Source organism: Podarcis gaigeae (genome assembly GCF_964106915.1).
Source record: "Podarcis gaigeae genome assembly, chromosome: 1".
Lineage (NCBI taxonomy): Eukaryota > Metazoa > Chordata > Lepidosauria > Squamata > Lacertidae > Podarcis > Podarcis gaigeae.
The window spans coordinates 67695526-67717722 of NC_139678.1; the positions used below are offsets into that span (position 1 = coordinate 67695526).

The 22197-nt window shown below is 43.2% G+C and overlaps 1 protein-coding gene across 7 annotated transcripts in view; it reads right to left on the minus strand.

The window, feature by feature from the left end:
• The window catches only part of MICAL2 (microtubule associated monooxygenase, calponin and LIM domain containing 2), a 144641-nt gene that overhangs the window by 9912 nt on the left and 112532 nt on the right, over window positions 1-22197 (minus strand). For all 7 annotated transcript variants that reach the window (XM_083724321.1, XM_083724320.1, XM_083724319.1 and 4 more), the window contains 3 exons: window positions 16082-16179; window positions 11201-12557; window positions 4949-5043 (listed from right to left, as the gene is read on the minus strand). In XM_083724321.1, coding sequence (XP_083580447.1) covers window positions 4949-5043; window positions 11201-12557; window positions 16082-16179 — 1550 coding nt within the window. The remainder of the gene's footprint in view (window positions 1-4948; window positions 5044-11200; window positions 12558-16081; window positions 16180-22197) is intronic.

Sequence of the window (22197 nt, forward strand, 5' to 3'; positions counted from 1 at the left end):
AATGTTCCATCAATGAAGATGAAACTGCAGACCAAGACCAAGACAAATTATCTTGGTGACTAAAAAGTAACTCTAGGGAGTGCAAAGTTGCCACTCAAATCTTGACCTACTTGCTATATCTGCAAAATGCTAATAATTCAGTCCATTGTGGAAGAAGAGAAGCATATATTTTGTTGAGAAAAGCAGTCAGGATTCAGATGACAGTTTGGCCTACTAGGTTTATGAGATGATAGTTTGCCATGCATGGAGACTCTCACCAAGAATGAGGTGTAGATAGAGCAATACCTATTTTGAAAGTAGGATAATTGTGGAAAAAACCATGTGAAACAGTAGATAGAGCATGAAGAGCTTTCAAACTGAATGTCAAAGACTATTTGCAATTTAATAACTAGGCTGCTTATAACTTTATAGAGTTTTCCAAAACACACAGAGGCATGGTTGTGCCAAACATGTTTCATTTCATGTATCTATCCCTTTACATATTGTTGCACACTATCTCTATATCTGAGTGTTGTGAGATTCCAGGGGTCCAGGCACTTACCCAGGGTTTGTGTGTCCTTCAGGAATTAGGCACAGCAGAGACTGTGGTGTCTTTATGATATATGGTTTTATATACAACCCGCATCTAGGACTTCCGGGTCGGCGCCATCGCCGAATGGCGGACTCTCTCCGAGCTCCGGAGGGAGCCGGCTTGGCAGGGGCTGGGTCCTACCGCACCGGCGATGCGGGGACCCTCAAAAACCACGGCCAGAGGAGGCCGTGGACATGGAGACTCGGCTGGCACCGTTAGCGCTCTCCCGACTCGTGAAGGAGCCTTTTTAAAGGCTACGGATCGGGTGCCAGGGAGAAGCGTGGTGCTTTGAGTTCTCTGCTATCCCTGCCGAGCGCAGCCGCATGCCATCCGGCGGAGAGCGCTGACTTCTTCTATTGAAAATTTGGCTCTAAAGAAGAACCCATGAGTAATTGGAATATGGACTAAAAAAAAAAGGGATAAATTTTTAAAATTCGGAGCGAACGGGGGAGGCGGAAAAAAGGAAGTCAGCCCACCCCTAAATTGTAGAAGAGCCAAAACAAAGGACTGGACAACTAAGATCGAGTGTAACCTTATCTTGCCGAATCAGCAACTTCGCGAGGGAAAATTATAAGATTGAGCTGGAGGAGAAAAGTGGAATTGTTTTAAAAAAAGCAACCCCCCCCCCCCCGGAATCCCTGGAGCGATTCGTGAAACTGCCTGGAGAAAAGCGATGGAGGTTTTGACAGCTGTCAAAGAGCTGTCAAAAAGGAAGATTAAAATAGAGATTTTGTTATGAAGACTTTGCCGGTTATATTTGTTATAAATTGAATATAAACTGTTTTAAATATCGGTTAACAAGCTACTTGGACTGGTGGATGTGATTCTGGAAGGGAACTTTGCTACTGTAATCCACCTAGAGGAGCCGAGGGATATTGCATGTGTTTTTGCAGGAAACTTGAACAGTTGAATGGAACTTTTAATCTCCTGGGAAACTGCAGGAATGGAACATTATTTTGTCTACAGAGGTCTACACACTACAGGAAACAATGGAACTATTTGTTGGAAAATGAAAGGAACATGATGCAATGCTTTGCTCCATGAATAACAAGCCTCTGCAGAGACACTAGAAACTTTTGGAAAAAGAACATTTCTGTGGGAGAACAGAGAAATAAAAAGGAGGAGAATGATTGACAAGAACAAGGAAATAACAAGAACTGGTCAGAACTGGGAGAGGGAACATTTGGGATATTCAGGTTTGACAAGCTTATGGAAATAAAATTGGAGTTTTTACTCCTGGATATAAAAACCTGGATAGAAGAAATGGGCCCCTTTTTTGATAGACTCCTTCTACGATTGGACACCCGTAATCAAAGACTGGCAAAGAACCTGAGGGACATAGTGTAATGTGGGAACTCCAGGAAGATATTAGAAGTAGAGGGATAGGTGAAACGCAAAGGGGAAAGAGGGGAGGGAAAATTGGAATCCAAAGGCTGTAAAATCACTATTCATATTTATCTTATTTCCATCTGTATTATGTTTGAAAGGGGGAAACTCGTGGAAGGGTATAGATCGATCTTAGGGGATGGGAATTTGGATAAATTGGGTTATTGATGATGAGTGTAATTTGGGGATAAGAACTTGTTGAATTTAATTGCTGATTTGGAAGATTTGGAACACAAGAGGGGGTAGGGAGGGGAAGTCCTGGTTATTGGCAAAAAGTTTATAAATTGGATTTAATTTGTTTTAATTTGTTTTAATTTGGAAAACCTTAATAAAAATTATTATAAAAAATATATATATACAACCCGCATCTAGATGGAGGGATTGCAGAACATTCACATCCTGTGAGCGTCTGGCCTCCCCCTTAAGAATAGCATTGGATTCAAAGGACAGCAACAAGCCATCTTCTGTGTCTCTTAGTTCTAACCCATTATCCTCAGCTCATATGGAGTTCTGCCTCTCTTTCTCCTTCTTGCTGCTAATTGACTCAAAGGACCTCCCCCCAGCCTGCATCATTCAAAGCTGAAACCATAAACCTAGCCCAGGCATAGGCAAACTCGGCCCTCCAGATGTTTTGAGACTACAAGTCCCATCATCCCTGTCCACTGGTCCTGTTAGCTAGGGATGATGGGAGTTGTAGTCCCAAAACATCTAGAGGGCAGAGTTTGCCTATGTCTGACCTAGCCTTATCTGCCCATTAGCACCCAGCAAAGAAGTCTTGCCCTCTGATGGTTTCCTTGATAGGCCATGACTTGCCTTTGTCCCTGGCTAATAGCCTATCCAGCTAGCTCTGTGAGTTGGCTTGGCTCATTAGCATATCTAAATTTGGCAATGTTTAATCAACACTTGATTAAGTCTAACTTTTACTAAATCCAGGATTTATGGGGAGAATCTGGCCCTCAGGAATTTAGGGGAATCTGGCCTCCCACAAGCCCATAACAATATATAAAGCAAAGTTCTCTCTCTTGGCTGCTTTTCTCCTTCAGGGTTCCAAAATTGTCTCTTGGCATTTGTTAAATGTAAGGCAAGCCTGCTGGATCAGGCCAATGGCCTATCCAGTCCAGCATCCTGTTCCCACAGTTACCAACCAGATGCCTGTGGGAAGCCTGCAAGCTGGACATGAGTGGGCACTGCCCACCTGCAGCTCCCAGCATATGCCACCGACAGTGGAGGTAGAACATAGCCGTTATACACATATTTGTGTAGGAGATGCTTGGAAATGGAGTGGAAAAGGTGGGAGACAAACCAGCTGGGAGAAGATTGCCGTAGATAGAACACCACTGCAAATATCAGCAAGAACAAAAAGTGCATGCCTGGCTCCAAACTCAGCCCAGTTAGCATCACCAGCAAAGAACTTGTTCTCAAAGGCACTGTTCTCCAATGGCACAGTTGAAACACTGTGCCGTCAGGGCCTATCTTGAATCTTGGCAGAAATGCATCCTCTTATACTTCTTGCACTAGTATCAGTTACAGTACATGCAGCATACTCATCACTTTGGTGTCGTTTTCATTAATTTTCTAGTAAAATATATCCAAAAAGAAAAATACAACAGTATCTACGAAATCACACAGAAGCAATCCTCTTTACATCACTTGATTTATACTACTTTTTGACTTAATTAGAACCTCAATTCCAACTAGGGGACCATGCATTTTTATCTGGCTTAATTATTTTCCAGTCTACAGCAATAAGGACGATAACTGGTTTTAACTCTTCCAATCTACGTTTGGTTAATTTTATTCTCCTGCTTGTTACTCCAACAAACATGTCATTGCCACATGGACCAATATACACGTTAAAGCCATATTACTGAAACTATTAGTTTATTAAGTTTGTAACAGCTTGGGACCAGTTTGCTTGAAGGATTGCCTTGCCTCATATGTACTTTCTCAATCACAACAATCTGCAAAATATTTGCATTTGCAAGTGCCACGTAATGTTCATTTCTCATTTATAAGAAACTAGTTTTTTAGTGTGGCGGCAACCATGCTCTGAAGTCCTGACTATATTATCACCAGACAAGCACCCTCACTGTACTGTTTTAGATGCCCACTAAAAACTTACTTCATTTCGGGGGGAAGCCTACCCAGACAAGCAATGTGGTTTGGTAGGATTCAACTAAAGAGCTCTTTCAGCACAAAGACTTTCCACTTGCACAGTGGGGGTTTCTCTACAGGAGCACATGACCTCAGGCTATAATGGAGGCTGTAATGGAATCCTGGATAAAGTTATTTTTAAGATGCTGAGCCTGTGCTGGACAACACAAGATCTTATATAGAATTATTTGGATGTATCTTTGATGTTTTTGTTTTGTTTTGGAAGAAGTTCTGCAGGTAAAGTTTTGAATAATATCTAATGGGTCTGGACAATGTTTCATTCCAAAAGGAGTCAGTTTTTATGCATCCAGTCGCTTCAAACTCTGCAGTATTAATATTTGCAGTAATATATTTATTTATGCCCCACCTTTTCCCCTAATGGCACATGAGGCAGCTTATTGATAAAAACAAGAACCACTAAAAACATCTGAAAAAATCAACACCACAAAGAAGTTGGCAACTCAGCAGTGTCATTGGCAGAGGCTGGAAGTCTTATTTTGGCATTAAGTAGTTTGTAAATTAATAAATAATAAGAACAACAATTGTTGCGGCGATTTCTTCACTGTGGCTGCCAGCACTTGTTTATTTATTACATTGTCCTTCCAGACTCTCTCTCCCTCCCTTTGTCATTTTGGCTAGCTGTGATTATTCCCTGGGGACCCCATTTTCTGAAGTGGGGCTCCAGGCAAATACCTGACCTCTTGTGCCAGTTCTGTGGATGAGAGGAACTATTGTAATGCCCTTTGGTTCTTGACACTCAGTAGTAAATCACAGAGTTCATTTTATACTGAACCTTTACTATTTCCAATATGGGGAGGGAAGCCTTGAAAACGTTACCTTGCGTGGCAATGAAGACCTGCCTTCTAATTCGCTGTCAGAGGATGAAGAGCAATAGTCAACAACTTGTTTTCTGGCAGGTAATTGTTCAGAACCTGAAAGAGGAACAGAAAGCTCAGTGGCGCAGGCAGTATTCTCAACCTGGGCTTTAAGTGGATTTCCCCCCATAGCTTCTGAGACTGCACCTGCCTGCAGCTTTGCAAGGCTATACCTAGCAGCAATTTGGAACACTGGCTAATTACATTAATTAAGCTTTTGGCAACTGTTCAAGGCCTTCACTGCCTGGCAAGTCCTTGGTCACAGCTACCCTTGCAAACATATCAAGTTTTATGTACGAATCAGTTAACTCCTACTTCCATTGTATGATGGCTCAGGCTTCCATTCAAAAAATCAGATCTGTTATTAAAATGCATATCTGAAGTTAGCCGTGTTATCTAAATGATTGTCTAAGGCTCACCATGCGGGCTAATTGAATGCACCAAGTCTGAGCCAGCTCTTAAACAAATTACCCTTATGTGGTTTGTAGCATCTGGCACCCATTTTTACTCTGTGACATCTGCTCAGTGTAAAAGAGCTGGCGTCAGAATGTCTGGTCATATAAAAAAAGTCACAAATATAATCAGAAGCAAATGGGCTTCACGGAGGAGGTTTTATCACACGGCCTCATGCAACATAAATATTTCATTAATTAGGCCTAAACAAATGTCACATATATATTTTCTCTCCCTCGCTCAAGATTATCACACTGTGTGTTGAACAGTAAATGCTGTACATAATGAACACACACCCCACAATGATGCATTCTTCCACAGATTTCGCTCAAACCGAAAGTTCAGGCTGAGACCTGTATTCAGAGATTCAAACTGCTTTCAATTTTGGGCCCCAAAATTATATTTATTCTCTTTTCATCAGCATAGTGTTTTAACAGGCCTATAAATTTCCACATGATTTTTTTTTTAATGGCTAATTCATTTCTTCCTCCTCTCTAAGAAAACAGAAAAGGTACAGGGAACATCTGGTGATACACTTAAGTTGCTGCAGGATTAATGATTAACACCTGGATTAGACGCTGGTCAGACAGTAAGTGGCAAACATATGCATCCTAAAATGACTGAAGGCTTCTTGGCACAAGCAGGATAACTGTAGGATGTAACTAAGGAAGTGGGAGGCTTAGTGTTAGAGCATCTGCATTGCATGGCAGAAGGTCTTGGGTTCGATTCCTGGCATCTCCAGGTAGGGCTGGGAGAGACTCCTGCCTGTAATCCTAGAAAGCCACTGTCAGTCAGTGTAGGGAATACTGAGTTACATGGACAAGTGATCTGACCCAATATGGCTATGTATGTTCCTATTTACTATAATCCATTGAATGAATGCAACATTTATTAGGAAGGACAATGTGGTTGGTAGAGAAGGTTATAGATTTTGGGGATAACTAGAACGAAAATAAGAGTCTATCCCCTGTTGCCCTGAGGGCCGAAACATTTCTTTTCAAGTGTCCTTTGACACACACAGGTTACTTACTAGATGATGATTGCAAGGTTACCTGTGTATGCACAAGCAAGAGTGGGCACACACCCATGGCTCACTGTGCCTTTTCACCTTCCTGGCTTCATTTTACACCAAAAGGAGTTTAAAAACTAAGTGCTGGAGTAGGCAAGGAGCTGCAGGAAGAAAACATTAACTGAGAAGCCATGTTGCTCATGGATCAGAAAAGATGTAAAGAGGGGGAAGGCTCTTTTGTTAAAGGACCTGGAAGACTCCTCTTTGGAAGGATGACACACTGCAACCCCCAGTCCATGATGGGCAAATTTAGGGCTGTGTGAGTGGTATGCCCTTACCGGGCACTGAGCTGAGGGGGCACTGTCTCAAAACCCAGTAAGCAAGGCACTGGGCCTTGGGAAGGAGATGTGAGGGCTCTGGGACCCTGCCAGAACCTTGTGCCTCCTTGCCAAAGCCAGGCGCCTCCTTATTCACCTTTGGGAAAGCAGCACGGGGGGGGGGGCGGATTTTGACCTTTGAGCATCGTACCCAAGCCCACCATTGTCCATGAGCAGCCTCAAGCAAATGGTGGGCAGTTGGGCAAAAGGAGAATGGCACCAAGGGTCTTATTGTGTCTCAATAAAACCTGATGTAACCTTTAAGGTGTTGGAGCCCCTGCAGGACTCTTCATAACATGTGTCCATGATCATAGGCGCCGACTCCATGGGGCCTGAGGGGGCCCGAGCCCCCTCAAAAATTCGTTTGGGGGGGCTCTGCCCCCCCAATAATTTAAGAAAATTATTACTGTAAATTTCGCTTTATAACACGCAGATTTTTTCTCCTAAAAAGTAAGGGGAAATGTCTGTGCGTGTTATTGAGCGAATGTGTGGTCCCTGGAGCTGACTCGCCGGAGCGCAGGGGCAAAAATAGGCAAAAATCAGGCAAAAATCAGATCGGGCGGTCGGGCGGAGGGAAGGCGGAAGCTGCTGCTTTCCTGCATTCTGCCTCAGGGTCTTACTGCCCACCCGCTTCTGTTGCTGCGTTTGCTCAAACTCAACAAAGAGCAGGGAATCCCCTGCCCTCCTGGCAAGCAGAGGGTTAAGGAAAGGATCGAGTCCTTCCTTCTAATTCTTTCCTAGTCACACTGCGTGCAGGCTCCAGCCCACCACCTCCTCCTCTCCGTGCTCTAGGGATGCAGGTGGGAGAGAGAGAGAGAGAGGGCTGGCTTGGGGGGGGACTTTTGCCTTCCTTTCCTCCCCCCCACCCCGTTAAACTCCTCCCCTGCATTCTTAGCCAGCTGCTTCTCCGCACACCCCTCTTGTGCTTCTTGTCCCTTCTGTGTTTTTCCTTCCCTCCCCATTTAAAACGTGGTGACAAAGCACGGATCCACATGGATCCTCAGGATTTTTGCATTGGGTCACCCTAAATTCACCATCAGATCACATTACATGTCCATGGCTACAGTCTGTACCAAAAAAATCACGCACCCACTGTTGCCTGGGGCTGCAATGGTGCAAAAACGTGGTTACAAAGCATGGATCCACATGGATCCTCAGGATTTTTGCATTGGGCTACTCCAAACTCACTGTCAGATATTAAAAATCTTTATAAAATAGAGAATTAAATACATACAGAATGCTAATTTTTCAGTTTTGAAACATTAGTACTAGTTTAGTACTGTATTTCTATATTACTATAGTACTGTATTAGTTATTTTCAAATACTTAAATATTTTTAGGGTGTAAGACCCAATTAAAGCCCGTTATTTACATACAGTATTACAGTATTTACATACAGTATTAGGCATACTGTATTAACTTTATTAACTGTATTAAAGCATTAACTTTGAGATATTATTTTTATTTAATGAACCCTCAGCCTCATTCAAAGTAAGCTTAAATTAGCTATTTCACTTATTAATCAAAGTGCTATTACTGTGCGACAGCAATGTTTTATGTTTTATTCTTTTAATGATAGTTTAGGATTTATTTAAATATCATTTCAGTCTTTTCAGAGCTATATATTCACTGCTCTGTAATAGTCTATAAGCATAATTGTTACTGTAAAATAAATTAGCTTTTTACGAAAATACCGTGCGTGTTTATGTTTTGTTTCTTTTTTCAAAGCCAAAAAGTGTTTCAGGCTTGTCGAGTTTCCCGGAGTGTGGAGTTATAGAGAGTCGAGTTTTCGGGGTCCTAATGTTGATCATATGACTCGAAAATACTTTTAAAAAACTTTAAAACTCACTAATTTTAATCTAAAATTTAGAAAACTTCCCGGGGCAGGACCCCGGTATGGGCCCCCCCAATATTTTTTATAAGTCGGCGCCCCTGTCCATGATGTAGCCACAGCGCTGTTATGTGCTGAAGTGGTACCCACATCCTAAAAGTAACATTGGCAGGATCCCTTCAATATTCCAACTATACCTTGAGGGTCAGAGGAACCTCTTTCCGCCTCCCTGACAGATGCGGGCTCAAACAACCCAGCACACTCCCGGCTCAGTGAGCCTATTAGATTACATTCTGGGATTGACTAGGCATGTGAAGTTACGTGTGCCAAGACGCACTCATAGCGCTAGTGAATTTGAGTTATGGGCTGAATATCCAAGAATATTCCATTCCTTTGCCATCTTTGGAATCAAGGGAAAACAACAAACTGAAACAACCCCTTGAAGATGCTCTGCTGATCCAGGACGGCTAGAAATCCCACGTGTCCCCAGGGTGGTGGAGCTAGACCAGATGATGGAAAGCCAAGTGTGCAGCTGAAGGCGGTGACTCAATTCCCATTGGATGGCTTCGAAGGCCAGCTGGCTCTATTAAGCCAGCATTGCACTACTGGAATTATGAGCCACTGAACAATGAGGGCAAAGACATGTTGTTAACGGGAACATCCCCTTGTTAACAACTGCAGCAAAATAGGCTTGACAAACGGAGTGTGTGTTATATAAAAAACGGTTGCATTCACGTATCATTACCCTGCTTAATTATCAGCTTCTTTTACTCTGAAAAGCACTGAATTTGATGGGCCTACATGGGCATTTCTCCAAACACCCTTGTGCTCAAAGCTGCTGAAGCATATTTAAAGAAATAAGCTATAATCCTCAAGTTACCTTGATATGCCTTTGGAACAGAACCAAGATTCCCTTTTCCCGCTCTAGAAGTGGAGATCTCCAGAACCTTCTCCCTCCCTCCCTTCCCTTTCATATATCCAATAATTAAAATGCTTTACAAGGATAGGAAGCATGGGCATAGCCAGGGGGGGCAGGGAGGGGCAGTTGCCCCCCCATCAAGAAAAATACATAGCTAACTGAGGTTCTGCACCCCCAACAAAAGACTAACAAAAACCCTTGCTACACCCATGATAGGAAGTGTTTTGTAGCACCAAAGCACATCCTGATGTACCAGGATTCATATTCTAGAGACCACGCTTAAGCATGAAGAGTAAAACAGCCAACTGCAGCAGTATATTCCATTATACTTTGTGTCCTCCAGATGTTTTGGACAGCACTTATTGACCCCAGCCAGTGCTGGTTGGTGCTGATCGGATTTGTGGAGGGCACCAGAGTGGCAAAGACCAGTGCTATTTTTCTTGAAAAAGAGGTGCTGGAACTCACAATGAACACCTCTCTTATTCTCTTAGAATAACAATGGCATCCACCTGAGAGGTGCTGGAACTTAGTTTTGACAAGTTCTGGCTGGAGGGGAAAGCCCTGGTAAAGACTGTACAATTACCACGAGAGATGAGACAAAGCAGTAGAGAGTAGCATTCTAATGTTCCTATCAATTATTATTTATATTATATATAGTGATCATCTGCTGGTTTTACTGTAGTTGTCTGCAAACTACAGATATATGAAGGACTGTAAATAGCAACTTTATTTGCTCATCTAGTGATTGTTTTGTACTGTTAAGTTGTTAAGAGTGTGCCTGTTTATTGATGGGATTTTATTTTATTTATTTCATTTCAAAATAAAACTATATGATATAAAAAGGCCACCTGCTCCCTGCCTCTCCCCTCCCCTCCCCTCCTCCTCCTTTTAAAAAAGTGGCATTGAATGTATCTGGTAGAAGCACACATACTATAGCAGAAGACCAGATCACACTACAGTTGCCATGGGGATGTCATTGACTCTGAGCCGTAATATATATGAACTACTTAACTGCATGGGCCCCTGCCATGTGTCAAGAGTCTTCACCTTTCCACCAGCAACAAGGAGCGGGGGCATGGAGATAGCAGAAATGCATGCATTTGTTCTATATATCGCAAACAGCTGGAACATCATTGTCAAAGGCATTGCCATGGCAACTGGGATTTGTTTTCTTCTGGACCATATTGCTCTTATAGGTTACATTTTAAAAACGAAACACTTCCCATCCTACAATGTGAAACATTTCCAGGATGGTATACAACAAGGTAGTAAGGGGAAAGCTAAACATAAGAAGGCTAAAACCCAGCACCCTTGATCTGCCATGCTGGGAGGGTTGCAGGGGGCAGAGGTTTCATTTTCCCAAGCCCAAAACCACTCAGCCAGGCTCTGCCTAAGAGCAATGCTGGTGTCACTTCTCTGCCACAAAACTCCCAGTTCCACCTGCCAAAGGTCCTGGTGGGCAGGGGGACCTATTGGCATTAGCCCACAGAAAATCCCAAAATGGGATTTTACACTATTTTATGCAAATTGTTTAAAGATTTAATCTTGCATTAAAGCACTATACACACTTTGTTTAAAAAAACAACAACTGGAAATAAAAATCTTAAAGGAGGGAGTTTGCTTACCTAAGTATTCTCCTTTGGAAGAACTATTTAGTACTTCATCAACATCAAAGATGGTACAAGGTGACACAGGGCTTTTAACTTTGACATCTGCTTTATTCCTAAAGCTGCTGAATAGGTTCCACACATTGTTCCTCTGTTCAGGACCATCCAAAACGGCATCAGCGTTTTTGTTCCTGTGCCTTAGAGATGAATAGCGGGTGTTCTTTTGATTGTGAGCACACCACTCATCTCTGGCAGACTTCCAGAGGTTCTCTTTAAGGGTAAACCTTTCTAGAAGTGTTGGCACATCATCAGCATTGGTAGAAGAGGAATGTTCGGGTTTATGAAGACTCTGGGAAGGGCTGCTATGCGCACTGTAAACAGGAAAAGATGTGCCTTTGTCAACACATGAATATTCCTCTCTCAAACTGCTGGAAAAATGAGACCCATTTGAACTCCTCGTTCCAAGTCTTTTTTCTGCATCATCCAACACACTGAGCTCCTGTGTTTGTACGTTATAGTCTCCATGATTCTTGCTGCATCTGAGACTGGCAGAGCGAACCAGGGCCTGTGGGAAATTGAAAAATGTGCTTTCCAAAGGAAATTTGGCAGGTGCGTCCTGGGCCTTTTTCAAACCTGCTGGAGGAGAAGTAAGAGGTTCTATGATGGATTTCTTTATAGCTTTGGCAATTAGCCTCAGTGGTGATTTCGGCTGGGTGGCAGTGTGTTCTTTGGGACAATCACCAACATTCTTTGAAAGCGTCTGTCCAGGAGACAAAACTGGAGAATGGTTATCCGAGAACCTCTGAGATTGACCACAACTGGATTGTTTCGGTATGTTCTCATATCTGTTAAAATAAGCATTCTTCTGGTCTGGAATTCCTTGGCAGTCATGTTCCATTCTTGTAATATCTAGCTCAGCATCATCCAGAGCAGGTCTTCTGGGCTTCTGCTCCATTGAAAGTGTCAACCTCCTCATTATCTTGTTTTTAGCTTTGTTCAAATGATTGTCATGCTGTTCTTTGGCATTCTTATCTCCGTCATCAGGGTCTGCAGAGGACAACCCTGAATTCTTTGTATACAACTGAGAGATCAGTGGCTCACTATTCATCACCCAGTTTCCTAAATGTGCATCTTCAGTTCTGTAATCCTTGCCTTCAAGCTGAGGGTAACTGAGAGGTGAAGTCAGATCAACGTGACAAGTGGATCTGCTATGTGCCAATGGAAAGCTATCAGGGCAGTTGTGGAGTGAATAGTGAGGAACATAGGATGCAATTTCACTGGGTTTATCTCTGGCTTTTCCTTTCCTTTGAAATGCTGGGCTGTGTAGCTTGAAATGTCCTCTTGTAATTTCTGGACTCTTGTCAGGAGATGTCAGCTGTATGGAATGCATAAAATGATTATTTTTAGAGGAAAATGCAGCCAGGTCACCCTTGCTTCTATTTAGAGAGTGTTTTCAAACAATTACATGAGAAAATACACTCCCCCATAAAAATGCCAGAAAGTCTCACAAAAACATTCCAATAAAATGGAAAACGACTACACTATAACTGCAGGGTCTTGCTTTTATCCAAATATCCCTGGGAGACAGTCAAGATATTTAGATATTCAGATGTCTGTAGGAGTTCACTGCAATATATATATATATATATATATATGCTTTCGTAGATTTTCACGGGTACAGGAATGCAGGTTTTGGTGTCCTCGGGTGTCTTCCCGTGTAAAAGTTGGGGTGTCTAGGCGACGTTTCGACGAGGTCTCACTCGTCATCTTCAGGCTGGTGCTTTCGGCTTCTTGTTACTGGAACAGAGCGGGATCTCAATGTTTGAGTTCCTATAAATACTGTAGAGGGGGTGTGGTGTCTAGCCTCCAATGTTCTGGGCAGAGAGGAAGTTCCCAGGCTAGTGTGCCTTTTCTTCTTTTGTTCCTTAATTACTTGAGAGATACCTTGAGTGATTTCTTGAGTGATATCCTGAGTACCACTTAGGTGGGTCATTAGGTGTGGATTAGTTGCTAAAGTCTTTGTGTCTTGACCTCTTGAACTTTGTGAAGAGTTTTCCTGAGAAGATGGCTGTATTGCACTTAGTTGTGCTTTGGCTTGGCTTCGTGTATAGGGGCGAGCTGTGGTTTTGTGGCTTGTGTCAGCCAGATCTGTGTAGGGATTGCAGGGGGGTGCAGCATCCGGAGGTGCCACCATGGACTGGCTACTGGATGGTGTCAGTAATTCATCTGTGGAGAGGGTCTGGGTTTGGGTCTGGTGTGGTTGATTGGTGTTGGCGTTCTGTGTGCCTCTGGATCTGGTGTCAGTTTTTGTGGGGAGGGCTAATTTCCAGATGTCTGGCAAGCGGGATGTGTCGTCACGCTTGTTCATGTTGTGAGGGTGTTTCTCTATCTCGATGGCTTCCATGATTATTCTCTTGTGGTGATGTTCCGTGTTAAAGAGCAATTTGGAATCTGCAAAATTAATTTCGTGTCCTGTTTCTTTCATGTGTTGGAAAAGAGAGGAAGTTTTTTCTTCTTTTTTGACGGCATTCTTGTGTTCTGCGATACGTGCATTTATTCGTCTGTTTGTTTGTCCAATGTACGTGGCTGGGCAGACTTTGTAGGGTATTTCATAGATCCCTTGGTTTTCCAACTGGATTTTATCCTTGGGGTTTCTGAGGATATTGGCTATTTTTTGGTTGGTGCAAAAGGCTGTTTTGATATTGTGTTTATGGAGGATTTTGCTAATTTTATCTGTAGTGCCCTTGATATAAGGAAGGAGGGCCATGCCATTGTTTTCTTCTGTGTCTTGGTTTTTGGGGGGTGTTTCCTTTTGGATTAGCTTCGTAATCCTGTTTTGCTGGTATCCATTGGCAATTAACACATTTGAGAGATTCTGTAACTCAGTTGTCAAGTGGTCTTTGTCAGCCAGGCGTTTGGTTCTGGAGATGAGAGTCTTGGCTACGGAGTTTATTTGTGCAGGGTGGTGGTGTGATTGTGCATGTAAGTAGCGGTTGGTGTGTGTTTTTTTCTGGTAGATAGTGTGTCCTAGGGAGCCATCAGGTTTTTTGTAGATTTGGACGTCAAGGAAGGGAAGTTGGTTGTTGGCTTCTATTTCCATAGTGAATTGTATTTTGGGGTGTAAGTTGTTGAGATGTGTGAGGAAGCTATCCAGTTTTTCCTTCCCGTGTGGCCAAATTACAAAGGTGTCGTCAACATATCTGAGCCAAAGTTTGGGTTTGTGTTCTGACTTGTCTAAAGCATTGGTTTCAAAGTGTTCCATGTACAGGTTCCAAGGGATCTATGAAATACCCTGCAAAGTCTGCCCAGCCACGTACATTGGACAAACAAACAGACGAATAAATGCACGTATCGCAGAACACAAGAATGCCGTCAAAAAAGAAGAAAAAACTTCCTCTCTTTTCCAACACATGAAAGAAACAGGACACGAAATTAATTTTGCAGATTCCAAATTGCTCTTTAACACGGAACATCACCACAAGAGAATAATCATGGAAGCCATCGAGATAGAGAAACACCCTCACAACATGAACAAGCGTGACGACACATCCCGCTTGCCAGACATCTGGAAATTAGCCCTCCCCACAAAAACTGACACCAGATCCAGAGGCACACAGAACGCCAACACCAATCAACCACACCAGACCCAAACCCAGACCCTCTCCACAGATGAATTACTGACACCATCCAGTAGCCAGTCCATGGTGGCACCTCCGGATGCTGCACCCCCCTGCAATCCCTACACAGATCTGGCTGACACAAGCCACAAAACCACAGCTCGCCCCTATACACGAAGCCAAGCCAAAGCACAACTAAGTGCAATACAGCCATCTTCTCAGGAAAACTCTTCACAAAGTTCAAGAGGTCAAGACACAAAGACTTTAGCAACTAATCCACACCTAATGACCCACCTAAGTGGTACTCAGGATATCACTCAAGAAATCACTCAAGGTATCTCTCAAGTAATTAAGGAACAAAAGAAGAAAAGGCACACTAGCCTGGGAACTTCCTCTCTGCCCAGAACATTGGAGGCTAGACACCACACCCCCTCTACAGTATTTATAAGAACTCAAACATTGAGATCCCGCTCTGTTCCAGTAACAAGAAGCCGAAAGCACCAGCCTGAAGATGACGAGTGAGACCTCGTCGAAACGTCGCCTAGACACCCCAACTTTTACACGGGAAGACACCCGAGGACACCAAAACCTGCATATATATATATATATATATATATATATATATATATATATATAGACGCAGCAGACAAACAGCTAGTGTAGGTTAAAAAAAGTTTTCCATTTTTTTAAAACAACAACAACAAGATGGTGACATAGTACACTCATACCTTGGAAGTCGAACAGAATTTGTTCCAGAAGTCCGTTTGACTTCCAAAATGTTCGCAAACCAAAGCACAACTTCTGATTGGCTGCAGGAAGCTCCTGCAGCCAATCAGAAGCCATGGAATCCTCGCCAGACATTTGGCTTCCCAAACTAGTTTGCCGACCAGAACACTCACTTCCGGGTTTGCAGTGTTCGGGAGCCAAAACGTTCGAGAACTAAGCTGTTCAAAAACCAAGGTATGACTGTATTGTATTATGCTTGTGTAACTACTATTCACTAGGAGGCAAGTTCAGTCTGATCTAGACAGTGACCCTCCCATCCATGGTTGCACTAATCCACTGAAGAAAGCATAAGCTACAAATAATTTATAATCTAAACATTTTGTTTATTTTTTTGCAAACCACCCTTCATCCATACATCTCATTGTAAAAATACAACACAAAATGCTATACATATGTAACTATGCATATTTACAGCAATACCCTGTAGTATTTATACTGTAGTATTATATTGCACTTCTTCAACAAAGCATACTGTTAAAAATGTGTTGCTTCCTACCTCTGTCTGAAAGACCTCATCCTTAAAGTCACTTTGAACACAGGCAGAGGTATCCTTTGAAGACGACCCGTTTTTCTTGTTGTACAATAGAGGAAAATCTACAAAGGGAAAAGTGGACCCATAAAAGTGAGTTCATTGGAATAGATCCATGGAGTCCATGCTACTGAAACTACCCCTCCACATTACAGGTACCCAGTGCTTCCCCCACCCTAAAAAAAATGTTTAGGAGTACTTTCAATTTCCCACTCATATTGAAATACTGCCCCTCAATGAGGCCAAACCTAGATTCACAAAATGTTTGGGGGTATGCGTACCCCTGCATCCCCCCAGAAAAAAAAGCACTGCAGGTACCCAACCGGCAACCAATGCCACCCATATAAACCATGTGGGACCTTGAAGGTCACTATCTAGCTCCCTGCCACAGTATAGCATTGTGTTTTGTTTTTAAAAAATCATTTTAATCAATTAGGTGGCACAGAAAACAGCAGCAGCAGCAACAACAACAGTGACATAGCAAAATGATGATGATGATATTCTCCTGTATCCACCATTCCGTTCTGCTCCCCAGCCAGGCTACAAGCCATGATGGCTATAATGGTGTTTTGCAACTTTGACCTGTTGCAGGACCTTAGCAGAGCATACGCAGAGTTCCAGAAAGCAATCAGTTGCAGGCAGGATGGACGAAGCAGGAACAAGACGCAGCTACCAGTAACTTGGTTACTTAGAGGTGTTTATTATTTACAGCAGACTCTACAAGTTACTATATAAAAGAACAGATACACATCTTAACTAGCTGTCTCTTAAGAACGACTCTCAGAACTCAGAACACCACACTGAGCAACAAAACTATCCAGTCAGCAAGGCCATAAGTCATCATGCCTGCGTGAGACCTCAACCAAGGGTAGAGCTGTATCCAAGGTCTCATATCTCCAGGCAGAGTAACTCCTCTCTGCTCAGTCATCTTGGCTTTCGGCCAATGCTTAATTGAGTCTGTGTGAAGCTGCACAGAATGGCATGTAGTCAAAAATCCCATCAGGCTATGCTCTGCCTCCACAGTTAGAGGCAGCAATGCATCTGAATACCAGTTGTTGGAAACCAGGGGGATGGAGAGGTCTCTTGTGATCATCTTCTGCTTGCTGGTTTCCTACGGGCATCTGGTTGGCCACTGTGAGAAGGGCATGCTGGACTAGATTGGCCATTGGCCTGATCAAGAAGGCTCTTACGTTCTTATGTTTCGGGTGCTACGCCCAATAGTAAACATGTTTTTAAATGCCCAGTTAATTTTTTAAAAAAACATTTTTGCCCTGGCCCTAAAAAATAGGAAAGGTAACCCAGTGAACAGTGTCGTAGATAAGGGGGGGGGGGGAGACTAGCTGGGTTTTTTTGCCCTTGGTGAAGCCTCCAGAGAGGCACCATTGAGGCTTCCAGACATGTGCATGGGGGGTGCCAAAAGGAGTCTTTGACCCAGGTGAAATAAAGCTTCGTTTTGCACCTGCAGGGAAAGGGGCTTTCCATAGCTGCATTGCTGCTACTTGTTGCAACAATCCTCAAGTCTGCAGGAGGTGGTTTCTAGAGCAAGGCATCAGCCTGATGACCTCAGCATGCATGCAGGTTGGTGGGTGTGGGAAGAGGCGCCTACACATTGCTCCAGTCATATATTGGGATCCCTATTTTATTCAGAGATGTGCAATCAGTCCCCTTTTCAGTTTCATCAGTTCCCAAAGTGTAAAGGAGCTATAAAATACGCAATTCAACTAAACATGAAATAGTGAAAATCAACAATTCAGCCTGTGCCACTGAGTGAAAAAAGAATTCTAATTATTCTGGTGCAATTAATATTATAGAAAACTACCCACACTCAGAGAAGCTTGTAGGATGCTGTTTCTATGTAACTGCTTTAGGGCTTTAAAAACAACAACACCAAATTGGATGTTCAATACTATCGAGTTCTACCATGGCTTTGCAAATTGGCTGCCACATTCGGATTCCCTGACTGCAGTCTTCGGGTCCTGCCAGCTTCTCCTCTCACCCCTGCAACAGAAAGTCTCACTGGCTAACAATATTGCCAGATAAACCATCAGCAGCTTGCCATCGAGTAATTTCCTAGCCGCACCTTAAGAATTGTGTGGCAGAGTTTCCGCTGTTCCATCATTTCCCCACCAAATGGCAACTTTTCCACAATGGAATTCAAGCCCCCCCCCCCCGCCCCATCCCTTCATTGACTGAATGGCTGAGCTCTGCTCCTGGTGGTGCCAATTAAGCACAGCAGGAGACAAGAGCAGCAGCTGTCAAAGATCTTTTATTTCAGAGGCAATGGAGGAAATGTTTTTGTTCTCTGCAACGTAGGAGACAATGTTTATTCCAATATGGATTCTTGGATCACATAACTTAATATCGAATGTGTATTTCTCTCTCTCTCTCTCTCTCTCTCTCTCTCTCTCTCTCAACAAAATAGTAAATGCAGGAAATATTTGCACAGCTTTGGATAAATCAACACATTTATTAATATAAGTGTTATTACAGTTCATTGTCCTAGAAGGCAAGTAAAATGACTCCAGCTGATTCCTGCAAATTTAAAACAAGCAAGGGATGTCCTGGATAATAATAAATAATAAGAATAATTTTATTATTTATACCCCGTCCATCTGGTTGGGTTTCCCCAGCCACTCTGGGAGGCCTACAGTGTATATAAAAACATAGCAAAATGTCAAACATTTAAAACTTCCCGATACAGGACAGCTTTCAGATGTTTTCTAAAAGTTGTGTAATTCTTTATCTCTGGATTTTATTGACTGATACGCTATAGTTTATTTATTATTTTATTTCATAAAATGTGTAAGTCGCTTGATTTTTTTTAAAAAATGAACAAACCTCCAAGCAGTTTGTAAAAAAGATAAAACAATAAAATTATCAATAAGAAAAATGATCAATAATGATCTGCTACTTTCAAAACATTGAAATAACAATAGACTAATAACAGATTGAAGCCAGCATCAACTTGCTAAACATCTGGGTAAAAGGTAAAGGTACAGGGACCATTAGGTCCAGTCGTGGCCGACTCTGGGGTTGCGGCGCTCATCTCGCTTTATTGGCCGAGGGAGCCAGCATACAGCTTCCACGTCATGTGGCCAGCATGACTAAGCCGCTTCTGGCGAACCAGAGCAGCGCACGGAAACGCCATTTACCTTCCCGCTGGAGTGGTACCTATTTATCTACTTGTACTTTGACATGCTTTTGAACTGCTAGGTGGGCAGGAGCAGGGACCGAGCATCGGGAGCTCACCCCGTTGCGGGGATTCAAACATCTGGGTAGGCTTGTCTAAATAACAATGTTTAGGAGAGCAGGGTGGCAGTCAGTTTTCTCCACTGAGCTGTAGTTGTTCAATAGGTCAGGGCTAGGTAGGGCTTCTTGAGGATAAGGCACACCAACACCTCCTTCAGAGTCATTGTCTCCCACCCCCCTTCCTGCAAAGAAGCATTAGCTACCCCTTCTATCTGACTGACCAGTTCCCTTCAGCTAACTTTCATAGGCAAGGATATCCAGAGAGCAGGACTCTCCTAGTGTTTAATTCATCTCCGCTTCAGCAACTGAAACTAAACCAATACCATTGGAACAGAGAGTGCTCTCGACCCTTTCATGCATACTCTAACCCCAATGACGCTCACCCCAGAGCAAATATGAACAACCTTTGCCCCCAAGGTTCCTAGCAAAGTTGTCCCAGCTCCAGCAAGTTTGCCATCAATGGCCATTTCTGGACTGGGATAGCCTTGCTGTCCCAGTGATTGCCAGCAGATTTCTTGTAATGTGCTTCTTCCCCAAACTTCTTAGTTTCACCTTCAGATCCTAGGATTCAAGGAATGGAGATAAGAGCAGCTCTGTTGATTCAGACCAAAGAGCCACTGTAATCCAACCTCCGGCTTCCAACAGTGGTCAACTAGATGCTTCTTGGAAAGCCAACTGGCTGGGCTTGAAAGGAGCCTTGTAGCCACAGGTTCCCTAGCCAGCATCACCATACTTTATATTTAGTTTTACTTTGTAAGCTACAAGGCTGCATGAAGGCAACATCCTCAACATCCTCTCCATTTGCTTGCTCTATAGCAGCTGCCATTCAGAATAGCACCTCTGAACCTTGAGGATTAGTTAGCTAAGTAAGAGTGGTCCTTCATAACTATGTCTAAGCTCAGGTCGAAGCTGTGAAGCCAGATGTGGGCAGGCTTCAGTTTTCCAGAACCCCAAAATCCCCCAGTCAGAGCCAGGTGCACAATAGCAGCTTGGGAAACAACCTTAGAATTAAGAAACAGGATGTATTTGAGAACATGCTTAGCCCAATTGTTTGTTCTTACTAGTGAATGAAGTTAGCAGTCATTCCATATAAAAATCCATCCCTGGGTTTCCCCCCCAAATGCTTTCTTCATTAGAGCAGCCGTATTTAGAAAGAAAAAGCCTTTTGTTGTTGCTGCGACAATTAGGAGAACTATTGGTCATTGTCTTATCAATCTGCCAGTAAATCCTGATCTACCTTCTGCCCATTTGATCTAAGTCAGTGGCTACCACCATGCATTTATTATGTACTGTGTGAAAACAGGATTTTGTTTGTCCTGATCTCCCATCAATTTCATAGGTTCTAGCATAATGTGGGGGAGGAGAGAGCCAGTGTGGTGTAGTGGTTAAGAGCGGTGGACTCGTAATCTGGTGAACTGGGTTCGCTTCTCCGCTCCTCCACTTGCAGCTGCTGGGTGACCTTGGGCTAGTCATGCTTCTCTGAAGTCTCTCAGCCCCACTCACCTCACAGAGTGTTTGTTGTGGGGGAGGAAGGGAAAGGAGATTGTAAGCCGCTTTGAGACTCCTTCAGGTATTGATAAAGCGGGATGTCAAATCCAAACTCCTCTTCCTCCTCCTCTGCATCCCATCATCATCCTTCCCCAACACCCTTTCTTCTAAGCATAAAACATCCCAAACATGTTAAGCCCATCTCCTTAACCACTTGTCACCCTATTCTTTCTTTCTTTCTTTCTTTCTTTCTTTCTTTCTTTCTTTCTTTCTTTCTTATTGTTCTTCTTACGTATCTGACATTCCTGCTGCTTCTTCTTCAGTGTTAGACCTTCCTTTTGTTAACTTCATGACTCCATGAAAGCCATGCATAAGCTTGTTTTGCTATGTTAGCAGCACTGAAGTGACCTCCCTTGAGCACTAGCCTGGGCAGTGTGTGGACGTCTTGGGCTACGCAGACAACAATATCAGCCTCACCAATGTGGTCCAAAGGAAAGCAGAGCAACATGTTTGGCACCAGCTTGGCTGCAGGAGTTGCTGGAAGGAAACATACAAGATGCCACCCGACCGTCTTAGGGACTCCACTCTCAATTTGTGTAGAGTTTACTCCTTTGCCTTTGCTTCTCCCAAAGAAGTTCCACAAGGCAATGGATACAGATTGTTCCTCAGGGTTTATTCCTGAAGCCTTTCTTATGAATGAGCATAACTGCAAGGCAGTGGAGGTTTAGGATTAGGGCAGTGATGGCCAAACTTGGCCCTCCAGCCATTTTGGGACTACAATTCCCATCATCCCTGACCACTGGTCCTGTTAGATAGGGATGCTGGGAGTTGTAGTCTGGAGGGCCAAGTTTGGCCATCACTGGATTAGGGTTTTTCTTCTCTTAGATGGGCTACCTTGCAGGTTAATGAGCCCCATCTGTTCCTGTATAAGCTTGTATGTACTCTGAATTTGATTTGCTTATCAGCAAATTAAGTTTCTTTATTCTTTCAACCAGCAGTCTTAACAGACTATTTCTGCAATCTGCTGCAATAGATATGCCAAACTTCAACACTTGCACCACCTTGCTATTCTAGCAGCAACATGTGATTTTCTTCAGCTACACCCCTCCTCTCCCTTCATTAGTTCATTAGATCATGGCACCCAAATTAGTGCCAAAAGCAGGAAACCCAGACAAAAGCACTGAAGCACACCTGCGTCAGATTAGCCTTTACAAATGGCTGCTTGTGGAGGTGGGGAAGCCATGGAATTGTTTAGCGGACAGAAAGATGAGTTTTGCATGAACAGGTGCAAATGAATTCAGATGACACACACACCTGAACCTTAGGAACTCGGCTTCACCACAAGC